Here is a 17,475-nt window from a genome sequence, read left to right as displayed (position 1 = left end):
CTTATTTTTATCAAAAAATCTATGCCAACCTTAATATCTTCTATGTCAAAAGCTTTTTGGCTTACTTTGGCCTTTGTTTATTCTATTGCAGCTTTACTGTTATAAATGAGAATGTTCTGGTCTTCATATTCACCACAATTATGGTGATTGGTCTTCACCATTATCTAAGAAAAATATTTGATTTGAGTCTGCATCTATTTGATGGCTAATATTGTCCTGATAACTAGATAAGGAGAACAGTGAAAACTGAAGATTTAGTAAGGTATAAACAGCAAAAGAAAAATTATACTTGATTTTGTCTTTATGTGACAAGTATTTCCAATAGTAATGATACTTATAATTTTTACTAGTTTCATCAGAAAAAAGTCTAAATAATCCACACTTCCAAAGTTGGTAGCAATTCCATAGGATAAATGCTTTGGTGTTGAATATTTTGAATAAATGCCAATATCAGACTGCCCTTGGTAATGACCCACCACTGACCTTGTGTACAGCCTAAGAAAAAGTCAGAGTAGAAAAGTGATATTATTGACTGAAGCCAAATATAACCCTGTCAAGGATCACCAATGTCATCAGTGGGGATTTTGGTAAAACAAGGAAGTCACCTCTGCTGGAACATGAATTTGCTCTAATACATTTCCTTTTGTTTTCTTAACTACAAAAGACCTAAACGTAATTTAAACAGTAATAAAAATTTCATACATTTTAATTTCTACAGCACAACTCTGTGAAGCATTTTAAAATTTTAAGTAGCTCCAGCCAACTTTATATTAAAAATGAGATCTGTAGACCAAACAGAAGACCAGTGCTTAAGACATTGCTGTCATAGTCATGTTTAAAAACGATATGGTACATTTCCAAAATGTCAGAAAAAATAAACCCCCATAAAGTTGTATTTTTTAATATTCTAAACTATACATATTAACAACCTGGATGAAAATTAATCACATTCTTGTTTTGGAAAACCTATTTCAAACATTTAAAAGTTCTAGGAGTTAAAACACTGACCCCTGGTTAGTACTTGCATGTGCCCACTTATCTGAAGTTTTATCTACTCACAAGAACATCTGCTTTGCCACTTAGGCCCTTCCCATAGTCGTCAGTTGCAATGACTTGAAACTTGAAGTAAGACCTCCTCATATTATGGAAGAGCATAGCTGTTTTGATAAGCCCTGTGTATGTTTCCACCACGAATCCTTCTTTTCCCTCTTTAATTGGTGGTATTATGAGTCTGTATGCCATGGCACTATAATTGCCGGTATCTTTATCAGTAGCCTAGGAGGGAAAAAACACAGGTTATAAATAAGCAGGAAAAAAATAACCTTTATTAAAGGGCTTATTTATATTTGTAAGACTGTTTGTATTTCTTGTGTAATAATAACACAATAAAGCCCTCCTAAGGTTATATTTTTCTAGATACTGTTCTATAGATTTATAGACTTTGTGTACACAGGGTTGAATGGCTATTAAGAGAAGGATAATGACTATTAAACTGTGAATACAAGGGACAGAGACACTAACTCAGTCCAGTTGATGAACCAAGTGTTTTGACTGGCATGTTTGATGGGTTCAACTCTGGGCTGAGATCCCAAATGGTTTAAGGATGAAACTGTTTGTTCACCTAAACATTGTCTTGTGTAATAGGCATAGCATGGGATTGTGCTTTTGATCTAACCTACTTCCTAAAGGGGAAAAAATAATGTATTAAAATATCTCAAATGGCAGCAGGACAGTGTTCAGATCTTTTAAACAATAAATCTAGATATACATAAAGAGATCCTAATTAGTTAGTGCCATATCAAAATTAGAGAGGGTTAGAATACCAGTCCAGCTTCCTTTTTCATCAGCTTGTATCCTGATTAACAAATTTTTTTCCTGGTTATAGGTACCTATGTTCTACATGTTGAGGTTTCTTCACATTTAGAATTTTGAAAGAAATAGTTGCTTAGAATACTTTTTTAAAAATAAAGTTGTGAGCATAATAATATTAGCCTGGCTCTATGGTTTCTACTTCAGGGGAAGTTTTCAGAATGCCAATTTGAGAATTATGTCACAGTGAAATATTTGAAAGTGGAATGGTGGATAAGATAGTTTTAGTGAATTTATACAAGGCTATGTAACTTTATTCATGATACTAGATAGGTAACATTTATATTTTAATTATTGTAACTATTTTTATTATCTGGTTATTCTTATTTTATTAAATATTATTGTTAAATATCAGATATCAAGCATTTATGATTTACCATTACAATGCTAATAATTCTACAAAAATAATTTTGTTTAACAAAATTAAAACTCTCTGAGGAATATATTATTCTAGTTACATAAATTAGTGCTGTCCAACAGAACTTTCTGCAATGATGGAAATGCTCTACATGTCCTCTGTCCAATGCAGTAGTCACTAGCCACATATGACCACTGAACACTTGAAACGAGGCTAATGTGACCAAGGAAGTGAAATGTGAATTTTTTATTAAATGTAAATAGCCAAAGACTACAAAGTAAGTGGTAAAGTTGGGCTACAAATAATGACAATAATAGTAAATAATAACAAATGTGTGTTGAGATTCAGCATAAGTTTGAATCCCTAGCTTTAAATTCTATATACGTGCTTAACCATTTAAAACATTTCAGGATAAATTTATCTGTTAGACAAGGTAACTTAAAATAAAAAAATCCAGATATTTTGCTTCAGGATAAAATATTTCTGGAAATTCATTAGTTAAAATTCTCAGCTTTAGAATAGGACTAGCTCGAGCTACCAGCTCATCTCTTTAAATGCTCCATATGTTTTACATAACGGCGGAGCTTAGTTTTTGCATTAGAGGAATAGTAATTAGATTCCAACATAGGTCACATTATCACTAAAGAGAAAAAAGAAGAAAGAAAAATAGCTATCAAAGTGTTTATTTTTAAGCTTTAAACCCAGGTTTTTATTCATTTAACAAAGTATAAAGTAAGAAATAAAAAGCGCATTCCCAACTAAAATTAAAATCAGAGTTTGAATTAAGTAATCAAAGACATTTCTTTCATATACTGTGAGCAAATTTAAGACATGCTGAATCAGTCAAAGATTTGGTTGAATATTATCCTTTCACTTATGATTAACATAGGTATTTCCCCTGAAATAAACATTTTACCATTAATGCAAACTTTATTGAGGTATAAGAAACTGGCACAAAAAATGTACAAATCATAAATACACAGCTCAATAAAAATTTGCAAAATATACACATCCAATGGACCAGCACCTGCATCAAGAAATCAAACATTACCACCATCCCAGAATGTCCATCCTGTCCGTCCAGCCATACCCAGTTCGCCAGAGAAACCACTATCCTGATTTCTAACACCATTGATTAGTTATGCTTATTTTTAAACTTTATATTGATGGAATCATAATACCTGGTCTGTTTCCTGTCTGACTTCTTCTACTCAATTTTGTGTTGTAAGATTCTAAACCTGAATATTTTAAAATAAACCCTGTAACACAACATAATCACATTTAGAAAAGAAAAGGCAGTTACAGTAAAATCATCATGATTGCTTGGTATATTAAGCTTCTTTGCACAGTTCTTACTGATTAACTTCCAATTTCAATAAACAAGTAATTTCACTTTGCTCTATTCCTAATTTATTAAATTATTATAACCACAAAGTACCATATTTTACCTTAACAGATTAAGGTGTTTTTAAACATACTTTTCCTGACACAAATAATCATTTAATACAAAAGTTTGGGTAACTCAGAAATATCTTTTTTAAATGATTTTCCCTAGTACATTAGGAGCAAATTGTCAAAAATGAGATACAGGGTTTAAAAAAATCATGTTTACTGGACCTTTTTTTTTTTTAATGAGTGAAAGATTTCTTAAATTCTATAGTGCTTTACAATTTTCAAAAGTTTCACACAGATGATTTTTTATAATCCCATTATAACTGCTTTTTTTTTTTCTCCTACCCCTATATTGCCCCTCTCCCCTTCCCTCTTTCCACTGGTAACCACTGGATTGTCCTCTATATCTGTGAGTCTGCTTCTTTTGTGTGTTTTTTTTTTCAAATATATAAAACTTTACTGTCATATGTATGTTGTTAGTAATGACTCCAGTTTAAATTTTTAATCTTTGAGTAGGTTTGATCCTCTTTGGAATCTGAAAAGATCTTATTTCAGAAAACGCTCATGAGGATAGTTGCCAGGACCATTAGCATTTTTTCAAATCTACCCCCTCTCTCCCAAGTATAGTTGAAACTAGCAAGTTAAAACATAAATGATAAAAATTCCAGTTGGTACTCTACTTATGATCAATTTAAAGGATTATTAAGTTTAACTTTGTCTATTCGATTTCAATAAATACATGATTTAAAACAAAAACCTATAGGCAGTTGACCCTTGCACAACTGGGTTTGAACTGCGGAGGGTCCACTTAAAGTCAGTGACTGAGGCTGGGTCAGTCTCAGGTCAGCAACCTGTCAAGCGCTCTTTAAACCACATCTTTAAACCACAAAGTCCATTTACATTATTTGTGTAATGTTATGTTATAGCTGCTGTGGCGAGCTAACTTTTATTGAGCTATTATGATTTTCCAGGTGCTATGTAAATACTTTTCATACATAATCTCATGCCATCCTTTCTTTTGAGTAAGTTTTATTGTTATTATTTTATAGGTGAAGAGATGGAGGCACAGAGAGATTAGTAACTTGCTCATAATCACAAAGATAGTTGGTAGCAAAGTTGGGTAAGTCTCATTCTAAAACCTATACTATAACCACTACATTCAATATGTCAGAATAAGTACCAGGACTAAAATCCCAGTGAAAACAACATTAAATGCTAGATAAATGATCTTCAGAATTTTCCCTAGACATATCAAGGAGATAGAAAGACTATAATAAATATGCAGGTCAACAACTAAGAGAAAGCAAGAATACAAACAGTTTAGTACTGATGGTAGTTTCACCTAGAGGGTTTCTTCTGATCTAGGTGAACTTAAAATTTAATTTATGAGGTCTTGAGTGACTCAGAGAATAGGAGGAAAGACCAAAGGCCCACTCATAGAAGTGAGTCTAATAAGACTCCACTCTCAAGAATGCTAAATTCTCACTTTAAGGGTGAATGAGAAAGTCATCTCTCCTTTCCAGCCACCACTGCCACTACCACCCAAAACTAAAAAGAAAACTGCCTGGTTTAAACCTTGATGTTGAATGCAGTGCAGAAAAAACAATCAAAGAAACAACCAAACAACAACAACAAAAAACAAAAAAACCCCAAAACTTCCTTGAGACTCAATCCATAACCAACACAAGCCTTCATCAGAGTTTGCAGCCTTTATTCACACACTACCAATTTCCTCAACTCAAGGATAAACCATAATATTCTCAATTTGTAAATTCAGTGGTCCTGAGCTCTACCTGAATGAACAGAAAACCCACAACTGAGAATTTGAGAAACTGGTCTTTGACTGACAATGGCCTAGCCTCCTCACAGAAGCAAGCACTTCTTCAAAAAAGCTACCTAACATATGCCTCAAATAATTCTAACAAATAAGTTGCAAGAAAGATGAAAACTTAGAGTCAAATAATTCTCAAAATGAACAAGAAACAAAATACCATGAGAGAAGAGTCTGTTGTGATAAAAAATCAAAGTTGTACCCACAAAGGCTTTAGATATTTGAATTAGTGGACAGAGAGCATAAAGTAAATGAACAATATATTTCACTAAATAATAGTGATCTTTAAAATATAAATAAAATGAGAATAGTTGAACTTAAGTAAAATGTATTTTCTAGAAATGAAAAAAATAATAATTGAAATAAAAAGCTCATAAATGAAGTTGTTAGAAGGTTAGGCATAGGGCACAAGAGTATTAGTGAACTAAATGACAGAGCAAAAGTTAGGCCTGATGCATTCTGGGGGGCTAAGTACCAGTTTGGAAGGAAAAGCTTTGCCTAAAATGTCATTAGTGAACTCAAGCATGAATAGAGCAAAAGAGCCAAGAGGTGTATTTTCTTAAATAAATAAACTATGTGGATATAACCTGCATTATTTCCTTAAAAATTGGAAAACATTCATAGAGATATTCTATGAAAGGAAAAAAATAAAAATTATAAATCTATTCCATGATTTTTTAGATAGTAATAAGGGGACATCTAACAAGTTTGGCTAAACGAATGTCTAAAAATTAAAACTGATCTATCATGAAAACTCTAAATGAATCAAATTTACTAAAGAATCAATGTCACTTTATTCATAACATCAGCTTCTTTATAATCAAAACTTTATACTGGGTTCCTGACACAGCCATTATTATGTAGAAGAGGTGACTGGAAGATCTGACTCACTGACTTTTGTGAGTTTCTCTTAGTGAGCAAAATCAGGAAAGTTATGTCTAGAGTTGTTTTTAAAAAATGAAAATCAGAAATGAATATTATAGTTATACTTGCTGTAATTATATTTTTAAATGAAGGCTAAGACACAGGAAACCACTTACGCATTTCTAAGACCTCATCTGGAAATTTTAATGCACACAGGTGCCCAACATTAAGAGAAAATCACCAAATAATTGCTTCTATCATACAGGGGAGTAGGTGAGCCCATTAATTTTCTCACAGCCTAAATAACTGTTCCCCTCTGTTGCCTAAATGAATACTATGGATGCAGAAATATTAGTGGAATAATTAGTGATATCCAAAGAACTTCCAAAGCCCATTAAAGTCCAATAATGCTAACTTTAACTTTTGCTTCTCAATTAGACCCCATTTTAACAGTTAACAGCACTGAAGGCTCACTCTCCCTGAAATAGAGTGTAAATATTTTAGAATGTCGGGGTAAAAGTTCTCAAATCTCACATTACCACGACTAATGTCAGTATGTCAAGCTGTGTTTGTAAGGGGCAAAATGGCTCTTGGCGTTTTTAGGAACTACAAAGAAACCTTCATTTTAAAGCCCTTAAAGGCAATATGTCCAACATATAATAAAATATAAATAAGGAAAGTGTCATGTAGATTGATCTAGTTAGAAGGCTATTTAAGACTTCTATAAAAACAAAAACGAAAAAAGAGGAAAGAAACATTTTAAATAAGAAATCTTAGTATTTAATTTTTATAAGAACATCAAAAAAAAAGGACCACAGTCCAATAAAAATAATCCCTAATTTCAATATGCCCATTAATCATTTACTTAACTATAGTTAAGTAGAAGTCTAATGTAATTCAGAGATATTCTAATGAGTAAAACACAACTTGATGTAGAAACAATTTAATAATGGTTTGTAAGATCATGCAACACAGAATTACAGAATTTTCAGGGGTTTTATTATTATTTTATCCTAGTTAGAATTTGCCAAAGTTTACTCTTAAGTTAAAGAGTGGTGGCAAATATCACACAATAGTATCTATTTGAAAAATTAAAGAGAGAAACTGACCTGAAGATTAGCAAAATATTCCTTTTATAATTTTTTTAAAGTTTTACATTGACACATTCTGTATTACAGAAGGCATGAGAGTTCAAAATAAGCAAGTCCTGCATTTATGTAATAACTGAAACATTTTTTTTAGTTTTATTTCCATTTCCTTGTAAAATGTATTCAAAAATAAATATTATCTCAAAAAATAATTTATTCTTTTCATCATTGCTAATATAATGTGATCATATATTCTTCAGTGATGCTTTGAAATGAACTCTGAAATCATTTGTTCTAACTTCTCATTCATGTGGAAAAGAAAGAAATTGCACTCTATTCAATAGACATAGTATGAAAAGAAAATACAGGCACAATTTCAGTCCTCTCTTTGAGAGAGGAAACTAGTTTTTAAAGTTGATTTTGGATCATAAAATATTATGGATTTTTACCGAAAACTTACTTATATTAAAATGTTTAAGAAATTTGTACTTTTGCAGAAATTCTGTAGTTACAAATCCTAAATCTTTTCGTATTCAAAAGAAATTAAATGACGTATTCATTACCTCTAACTTTCTGATTCTTCCTTAGTTACATTACATTTGATCAATCCAAACCAATTTTAGTTTTTTCTCATCTCCCACCCTCCTAGTCCTTCTTCTGGGCTACCATAGTTGATCCTCCTTCTGTCTTCTCTTTGCCTGGTAAAGGCATCAGTACCTATGTATTGAACTGAGCTAAAAGTCTCAGTAGACACTTCAACTGCCTTATCTCACCCCTTGCCTTTCTACTCTCAGTCCATCAGCAAGCCCTCTGAGTTCTACTCTGAAATACTTCTCACTTCAGTGACTATTCATCAAGCTGATGTTGCCCAAAATCAGGCTCTCCTATCACATTTTTAAATTCAGCAATAGCTTAAAAATGACTGATAACTCACACCTCCCAGAAGATGAACTTTAAGACAAGTCCGTGAAATATTCGCAATCTGATCCTAGTTTAACATTTCAATTTCTTGCCCTAGATTTACTCTATTTATATTTCTCCAAAACCAATCACATTACCTACTTTTTTTTTCCTGAACAATCTATGTTCTTTCATGATTCCAGGCCTTTGCACACATGGCTTCTTCTCTCTTAAAATGTCTCTTGTCTGCTAGGCCACATGATACTCACTCCTGGACTATACTATGGCATGCATGTATGTGTGCACACACACACTGAGTATATGTAATGTTGAATAAGGCACTAAAACCTCAGCTTAAATTACTGCTTTTCTGAAGGCTGGCCTGACTCCCCTAGGGAGTGCTGCTTCCACCTACATGTTTCCAGTAGTATATTTTATATTATTTTTAGTATAGCATTTACCTTTGCATATTACAATATTTAAGTGTCTTTATTACACATAAAGTGTGTTTCTATTCATATCTTTTATTCTAGTATCATGTCCAGCAAGTGGTCAAATAATGTTTGGCTGAAATGTCAGTAGAAGAATACCAGAGATCAATATTTAGAAGTGATGGATGTGAGCTTGAGTCTACCACTTATTAGCTATATGAGCTTGGGCAAATAACTCTCTAGGCCTTAGTTCCTCATTGTAAAATGAGGAAAATAGGACATGCTGAATAGGGTGCCTGTGAATATTCACTGAGGTGTGAAATGGAGTGCCTCGCACAAACAATCAAGATCATGTCAGCTTTATGACTTTATAACTAGTATTCTCAGTCATTAATCAGCCATTGAGAATTTTGTTTATTTCAAACAAAAGAGAGTATATTTCCATTTCAGATAGTACATAGCACTAAGAGTAGGATAAAAAATTATGATAATCAAGTAAAATTATTTACAAACAGAAAAAAAAGCTGTAAATTTTGTAAAACCACCCCACAGAACATCAGAGTTAAAGCTTGAAAGACAGTTACTAGATAGCATTTATATGTAATAAAATTGCTAGTTTTTATTTGTGTGTTTGTATGTTTGTTTTGTTTTGGCCAAAGCATAGCATTGGCCAACCTGTCTTTAACCTAATTGCCTTTGGCTAACTTGCTCTAATCTAAATAGTTCTTCAGCCAATGAAGAATTGGCACTGACAATGACTGAAATAATTAAATGTAGGTTGATGTCAGCACTGAAAAAGAGTAATATATAGAAGATTATAATCAGGAAAGATCTGGGAAAACATCAGAGATAACCTGAAGGTATAACCAGTGTCCTGCACTGGGCTAAGCACTTTATGAATAGAGTATCACTTAATTTTCTTAACTCTGCGGTGGGTAGAAGGAACTAAAGCCATTCTGTAAATGGTATTCCAAACTGTGGAGAACTCGGTAAATGACCCCAAATCACACAGTTGGTGAGCAGAGCTTTTAATCTTTGACTTTAAGGCCCATGCAGTATTTGCCAACAGACTTATTGTGCCTAGAGAAGTCTTTGGTGGGGTGAAGATTATTCCCAGGCTCCCTGCTTCAGAGAGAGATAGCCCCTGTACTAAGCCGACAGATTTCATTAAAAGTTGCACTTTAATATTTCTCATTGTTTTCCTTCTGTGCAGATACTATCAGAGTTCAGTAGGAATTAAATTAAGACAAGTAGCTTCATCTCCACATCTCTCTTTCAGGACAAAGCAGAACACAAACACTGGCAGGAAATAGAGTTGTTTATACCCCTATCCTGGTCGTGCTGCTCCATTAAGTGACATGTTGAAAGAGAATTCAATATTTTAATTGCATTTAGTGCTAATCAGACCCTTATAAATGTATGTGAGATTGCACATTTTCACTGTGTTCTTTTCCTTTTCTCATTAGTTATCCCTAATTTTCATGATGATTATTAACATAACGTTAATATGCTCAGGAGGTGCCAGGAAAGATGAACTGTCATGCTGTGATTCATTAAAGCCAGAGAAAGGACTGCTTCATTTTTCAACTTTTTAACAGATAGTTCATTTTATAAACTTGAAAGATAAATTTTTTGCTGTTCAGAATTTTCTATTCATACTTTTTCTTGGAGAAATGGTATTTTTCACCACGTCTATCTACAAGGGGGGAATTTAAGGGATGTCTTTAACATCTTAAATTGCTGGACTTTTCCAGTCTGGGATTACTTTTTTTATATGGCTTTAGTACCTTCTTTCTGAAAAAGCCTATTTAAGAAATTTTACAGATATCTTAATTACATTTCTATTTTAGTTAAAAGAACTTCAAGATTTTTTTCTACTTCTCAGACATATGTTAGTTACTGAAGATAACCTCACCCAATTTTGTGGTTTGCTATGGTGTGGTATGATGAGGACCAAAAAAAAAAAAAAAACCCAATATGCCCTTTTTAAAAAATATTCTTTTTAAAACTGTTCTCTGGATAAGTTGATACTGGTACTATCTGAAGGCTGAAATTTCTCCTAGCTGTGCTGTTAGGCTTTGTTTCTCAAACCTCACACCTGTATATATAGAGATTTTTTTTTCCTTAAATTTGCTATGGCTTCCTAAAAGGGAAATATCAAGCCATCGACAATTACTGATAAATAAAATATATACAAAAATACTTCATAATGCAGTGTTAAGATAATACTACTCATTTAAAACTTATAAATATGTTTCAAAAATATCAATATGATCATTGCTTATGTAAGAGAACTGACCACCTCATATGTAAGTTGAAAAAGTTATACTGATTACTTCTCATTGGGATAATATCTTAATATTAACTTTCAGCTTTTATAATTATTCTTTATTCTACCATTAAGGTAAGAAGAAAAATTAGTAGTCCATACTGATGCTACAGGTGAGTTCTAGAAAGATAGGCCCACTATTTGGTTTCAAGGGCAATGATAAAATACCTGAGCATTCAATAGAATTGTGTTTTTAATAACTTATATGCACTGTGCATGCTGAATTAAGAACATTTAGAGTCTAAGATTATGATTATCTGATAGGTAAAAAGAACTACTCAGATAAAATAACTAATAATGACTGTGAATATTTATTGAGAGATTTCTGGGAGCCAGGCACTGTGTTCATGCTTTTTATGCATTTTTAAAATTTATAACATAAGAAATTTGTTAGATAGTACTGCCATCGCTTGTAGACATGATGCTTAGAGAAATTAAGAAATTTGTCCAAGGTTACACAGCCCAGTAGTAGCCCAAAGGATAAAAATCCAGATTTGTGTTCTTCGTTATGTTTTTGGAAAAGATATAGATTTAAATATCAAAACTTCATTTTTATGGCCTTTATGTTTTTTATTCATTTACCTGATATTTCATAGTCTTGGGATTTAGCATATTCATAATATTTGATTAAACTTTAATCAATGTCGACTTAAATGAAAAGTTCCCTAGTTCCCTAAGTCATTCCTGCTGTCATAGAAGGAGCAGAGGCATTCCTGGTCTATTCATTTCCTGCCTACAGAAGTACTTTTTTTGTACTTTTGGTCTCAGTCTCATCCCACTCTCTAACTTTAGCGCTAACCCAGAATTGTAAACCCACAAAAAGCCCCTCCCTCAAAAGTGGTTGTCTCAGTATCACCTGGCCTTGCCCTTGTTACTGAACCCTGCAGTGAGTGTGTTCTGAGCTCACCTCCGGGGCTTTCTAGGTCTGGAAGGCACATTATACGTTTCCTGTGATGCTTGTTCTCTGCTGAGTACCTAAATCCTTCTTTCACCTGGTTCTTCTAAAACTTCAATCTGTTCCCTCTCACTTATTCTTCCTACTCAGTTCAGATTCTTGGTCAGTGCTCTATATCATAACATAGCAGCAAGGCTTTTGCCTGTGCTCAGGTGTCTTGCAAGGACTTAGCAATCTGTTTCTAACCTGTGGATACGATTACACAATTTTTAGGTCCAAATCTTATCTCTCTGGCTTACAGTTTTGGATTCTGAAACCAAGAACCAGATAATCCCATGTGCTTGTTCATACCAACCTTCATTCTCTCTACCAATACCATCTTCCAGATTCAACCTACCATGCTTGATTACTGGCATTTCTCAGTCACAGCCACCAATAACATAGTGTCCCATCTTCCCAAAACATGCTTTCTTGCTAAAAATCAAAAGAAAACTATGTGGCATTGTTTCACTAAGAATTAAAAGTAGATAATTCCTTAATATTAACTACACAGAGGGCTAATAAGAAAAATATGAACTCCTCTACTTTGGTCAGAATTATTTTACACCTTCCAAGAAAAATATCTTGAATTACCAGAAAGTTGAATAACCTTCCACCTTTTGTTTTTATGAATTTAGCACTGTTTAAACATTTAAAATTTTTATTTTTATTTTTCAAATTATATCTCTAGACTTATCCAGCATCTAGATCAAGAAATAGCACATTATCAGTCTCCCCCTAAGAATAACAACTATTCTGATTAGATTAGTTTTTCCTGTTTTGGGACTTTGTATAAAGGGACTTAAAGAAATTTGTATTTTTTGTCTGAATTCATTTGCTCACATATATTAATGTATGTACTGTTGCTGGACATTGAGGTTGTTTGCAGCTTTTTGATTTTACAGACAGTTAACGTATTTACAAATAGTGGATTTTTTGTACATATCTCTTATGAGCATATGTATTCATTTTTGTTGGGTAAAAACTTAGGGGCAGAAATTATGAATTAGGGGATATGCATATGTTCACACTTAGTAGATGATGTCAAACTGTTTTCCAAAATATTGTTCCAATTTATAACCCTTCGGCAATATCTGAGAACTTTAGTTGTTTTGAAATTTAGTTTTGTCTTTTTTATTTTAGCTATCCTGATGAACATGTGGTGATTTCTTATGGTTTATTTTGTAATTCCCTAGTAGTTAATAGAGTTGAATTCCTCTTTATACATTTTTTTGCCAATTTTTATATCTTTATGCGTGGTCTATTCCAGTCTGATTCCTATCTTTTTATCTTGAGCTCTTTGTTTTGTTTTGTTTTCACTCATCAGTTTGTTAGAGTTCTTATATACCCTGAATTGGAGATCTTTGATATTGTCTTGTAGCATATCTTTGAGTCTATTGGCTTCAGGTGGTAATAAAGTCTTTCAAATTACTATGAAACTCATTGACTTTGTCTTTTTATGGATCACTGGGATTGTAAGAGGCCATGACTGCTAGGAAAAAAAAAAAAATCCTGGGAACAAATAAAATGAGGCACTATAAAAAGAGATATAAATTTACAAAAATTAGTGTAGCAACCACATAAAGTTTCAGGATCTACTTGATGAGAATTTCTAGAGTTTTACTATTCCTATTCATCAGAAGGCCTTTTTGTGATTGCAGACATTTCTGTGTCTGTCTTTGAAAAAAATTTGAAAAGTCTCTTTGTAATTCTCAGATATACAGTGACTTATTAACTAACTGATGTAAATTATATTCTCTTTATGTACATAGTCTTGCTCCAGGCCTGCTGGTTTTCATTAATGTAAATTCATTAGAATTACTAGGAATAGTCATCCATTCTTTATGACTTTTTTAGAAATGAATTTTCTTCAAAATACATTTTAGGGAAATCTAGTACTTTACTCTTCTCATTGACAGTAATAATAGGCAATTCAAAAATAAAGTGTAGTTAGAGAAGTATGAATAAAAACCTTTTAAAAAGCTCACTTTTATCATTTTTGCTAAGATTGGTGTTATAGGTCTCCTGTGTCAGTTCAGTACAGCACAAAGTTAAATGGAGGTTTAAAAAATTTCAGAAGAATTTTCAGAAAATTTCAGAAGAATTCTGATTGTCAATATTCCTTCCAGGTGGTGGAAGATACGGTCCTTGAAACATAATATAGGAATGTATATGTAACCATCACCGCTCAACAACATATAAAATCTTCTACAAGAAAATGCAAGCTTGATTCAAAAGATAATATTCCACATCCATACCTTGGATTGTTAGACATTTAATCATCTGAAAGATATGCAAGCATTAAATACATTTCTAATCTCACTAAAGTGTGATCAGACTTTGAAATGTATGGGCCACCAATTAATTTAGGGAAGGTTAAATGATTCGGACATTCACCAAATAAACTACTTTTTCTTCATGTACATGCCTGATGGCTTGAAACCCATAAAATGTTCTCAAACTCTCGGTAATTTCCAGTTATGACAGCTATTTTCCTCTACTTTTAAGGACCCAAAATTTGTCATTCTTCAGACATTTATAGCCTGTAAAAAAATAGTCCCATTCTTATTTTAAGCAATAAAAATTAAGGCAATTCTTAAGTTACATTCAAACCAACAATTGTAAATTGAGTTACTACTATGTAAATGAAATGATTTTAGATCTCTCTTCTGGACAATAAAAAGATAGATTTTTGCAGAGAAGGGGAAGAGAAAGAGAGTAAAACATATATGTGGAATTATTTTATCTGGAAACTCCATTTGTGGCTACAAAGATAGATGTGGTCTTGTCCATGTATAATACTAGCAACAAAACTATAATTTTCTGCTTGTTCTGACCAAAAGAGGCAAATGTTATGCATCAGAAACTGGTGATGGTGCTATGTTCATATCTCTCAACTTGTACAGGGGAAAATACAGGCTTAGAATGTATAGACTCTTAGACACAGCGTGGTTAGTAACCGTCTGTTTCCATATACTCCATGGAATTCAAAACTAGACAAGAGGTCTTTTCCAAAAATACATAAGATACAATAATATATAACAAAAATACACCAGTTTTTAGGAAAAAATAATTTTCTTGACATTTGGTTTCTCCAGAGCGGTTGAATCAATGGAAAACCATGATAGATTCATAAAGATATCACCAAATCTAAGCTCCTAATTTTGACAAGAAGGGAAATTACCAGAGAAATGATAGGTCCTGTCACTCTCAGTGCTGTAACCAGGCCCAAGAGAGTTTAATTTAAAGTGTATTTTACTTATCTGAAAGTCAATAATTCATTCAAGTATTACATGGAAAGTCTTGATTAAACATATTAAAAGGCATAACTACATGTAAAAATAAATAAAATTTCTAACACCACTTTAAGATGTTAAGCCCAATGTATCTATGATGTCATTAAGTTTGTGAGAAAGCATGATACTTGCTTAGATGAAATTTGAATTCTAGTAGAGAAAACAAGCACATAGATACATGATAACAATATAATATCTAAATTATATAGCTAGAGAGATAGATAGATAATAATTCAGTTATAGGGTTATAGCCAAGAAGGCAATGAGCCCTCAGGCACCTATGTACATTCACTTTGTTCAAGGTACAAACCATAGAAGGTTAGGTGGCATGCTAACCATGAAGGAAACCAATGGTAAGATCTCCTAAGAAACATCACTCTTGAAACAATAAGTAGTGTTTGTATAAAGCTGGGTTTCCCAGAGTTGGCAAAGGGGAATCAAAATTACTAGTTCATGGGAATTTCAGACTGGTACTTGTTTACATCTTTGTTATACAGAGCAACTAGGGAGAAATTGTCATAAAATAATCCACCAGCTTCAAGTGACATAAACCATAAAAACTGTGAAAAATAAGTGGTGCTTTGGATTTCAGAATTTGACCTTTAAAATGTAGTTCTCAAATATAACAATTCTCTTAGGGTACTTGGCTTTTTTTTCCCCACACTGTAATCTTCCTAAGGTAAATAACATGCAAACCATCAGAAACGGTTATAGACGTTTAAGGGCACCTAGTTCTAAAGCAGTATTTGCATAAGAGAAGACAACTATGGCCCAGAGTGATGAGGTGTAATGTTCCATAGAGAGTTAAGAGCAGATCTGGGACTGAATCCAAGTGATTTGACTCTAGCCCGGCGCTGTTCTACCTGGGAAGTGGCAGAGCATTGTGCCAACGATGGCTGTGGCTTTTTTTCTCTCACCAGCGTCATTCTGCTAAAATCTCTCACTGTCATTCCAAGCTTATTTAGGCAATGTAATAAAGAATTAGAGATTGGTCAGAATGCTCCCTTTCCTGATGCTTTTTTGAAATATTACTTTCTTTCAGTCCATAAATTTCTTGAATCTGGCTTATTTATTAACTCAAAGATGTAATGTTCACGGTCTTTTTGACTTTCAGTGGAAATCAAGTCTACATTTTAATTCAATTTTTCTGACACTGAATTTTTCATATCTGCAACTTATAAGGAGGGATTAATCCTTATTGCATTAACTTCTGCAAAATATCTTCATACTTCAGAAAGATTTAAATTATTCTTGATCACATTTAACTTGTCCCTATATTTGTATTAAATTAGGCTATCGGTTGCAGTTAAAAAGACATGCAGTAAACTAGACAAATTAGCTAATAAATTGAAAAGTGTTTCTAAAACCAGATCTGACTTGTTACCTTAATAGAGGGGGTCATAATTCACAGAGGTCATCTCAATTTGAGAAGCAGTTAGTTGCCATGTTAATTATCTCCAAGTTTTTCATAGGAACTTAATATGTTATTTTCTGCCAACATTCTACCCCTGCCAAGATACTACTCCTCACTTCCCATAGAAAGCAATGTGATATAGAGATTACAAGAAAAGGCCTTGAACTAAGGTAAACTTAAACTTTTAATTCTGACTTCATTGGTTATTGGCTGAGTAATACTTGGAAAGCTATATAACGTTACTAATCTTCAACTTTTCCAACAATAAAACAAGGAATAACTGCATCTACTTTATAGGTAAGTGTGTTTGTTTGTTTTATTCGTTTGATTCTTTATTTAAACACTTTTGGTAGGCTAAAATAAAGGTTTTCACAGTTCTCAGAAAAGTAATAAAGACAAATAAATGGCAGCTATTGTTATTAACAAATAATATTCACTGACTGGTATTTTCCAACAGCCCAAGAGGAACAAAAAAGTTAATATTCAAAGGTCTAGCTTAATCTTTCTTACCTCACACAGAAATTTTTGAATAATTTGACAAATATTCATGACTTTTCAACCTTGTTTTTATTGGATAAATAGTTGCTGTTTTAAAGTTCTTTCTATATTCTGGAAACTGTTTCTTTGAGTTTTTTTTTTTTTTAAATATATGTTGTAAATATTTTCTTTCAGCTAATTGCTTGTATTTTAATCTTTTGTATGGTCTTTGTCATTGTAGACCGTTATTCTGATGTAATGAAATTTATCAGTCATTTTTCATTAGCATATT

The 17,475-nt window shown here is 32.6% G+C and overlaps 1 protein-coding gene across 1 annotated transcript in view; it reads right to left on the bottom strand.

Moving 5' to 3' along the window:
• Window positions 1–17,475, bottom strand: part of PCDH15 (protocadherin related 15) — a 1,145,650-nt gene that overhangs the window by 57,757 nt on the left and 1,070,418 nt on the right. The window contains exon 30 of the mRNA XM_068548948.1: window positions 1,060–1,275. Coding sequence (XP_068405049.1) covers window positions 1,060–1,275 — 216 coding nt within the window. The remainder of the gene's footprint in view (window positions 1–1,059; window positions 1,276–17,475) is intronic.

This window comes from Eschrichtius robustus, chromosome 7, assembly GCF_028021215.1.
Source record: "Eschrichtius robustus isolate mEscRob2 chromosome 7, mEscRob2.pri, whole genome shotgun sequence".
NCBI lineage: Eukaryota > Metazoa > Chordata > Mammalia > Artiodactyla > Eschrichtiidae > Eschrichtius > Eschrichtius robustus.
This window is presented reverse-complemented; position numbering and strand designations above follow the sequence as displayed.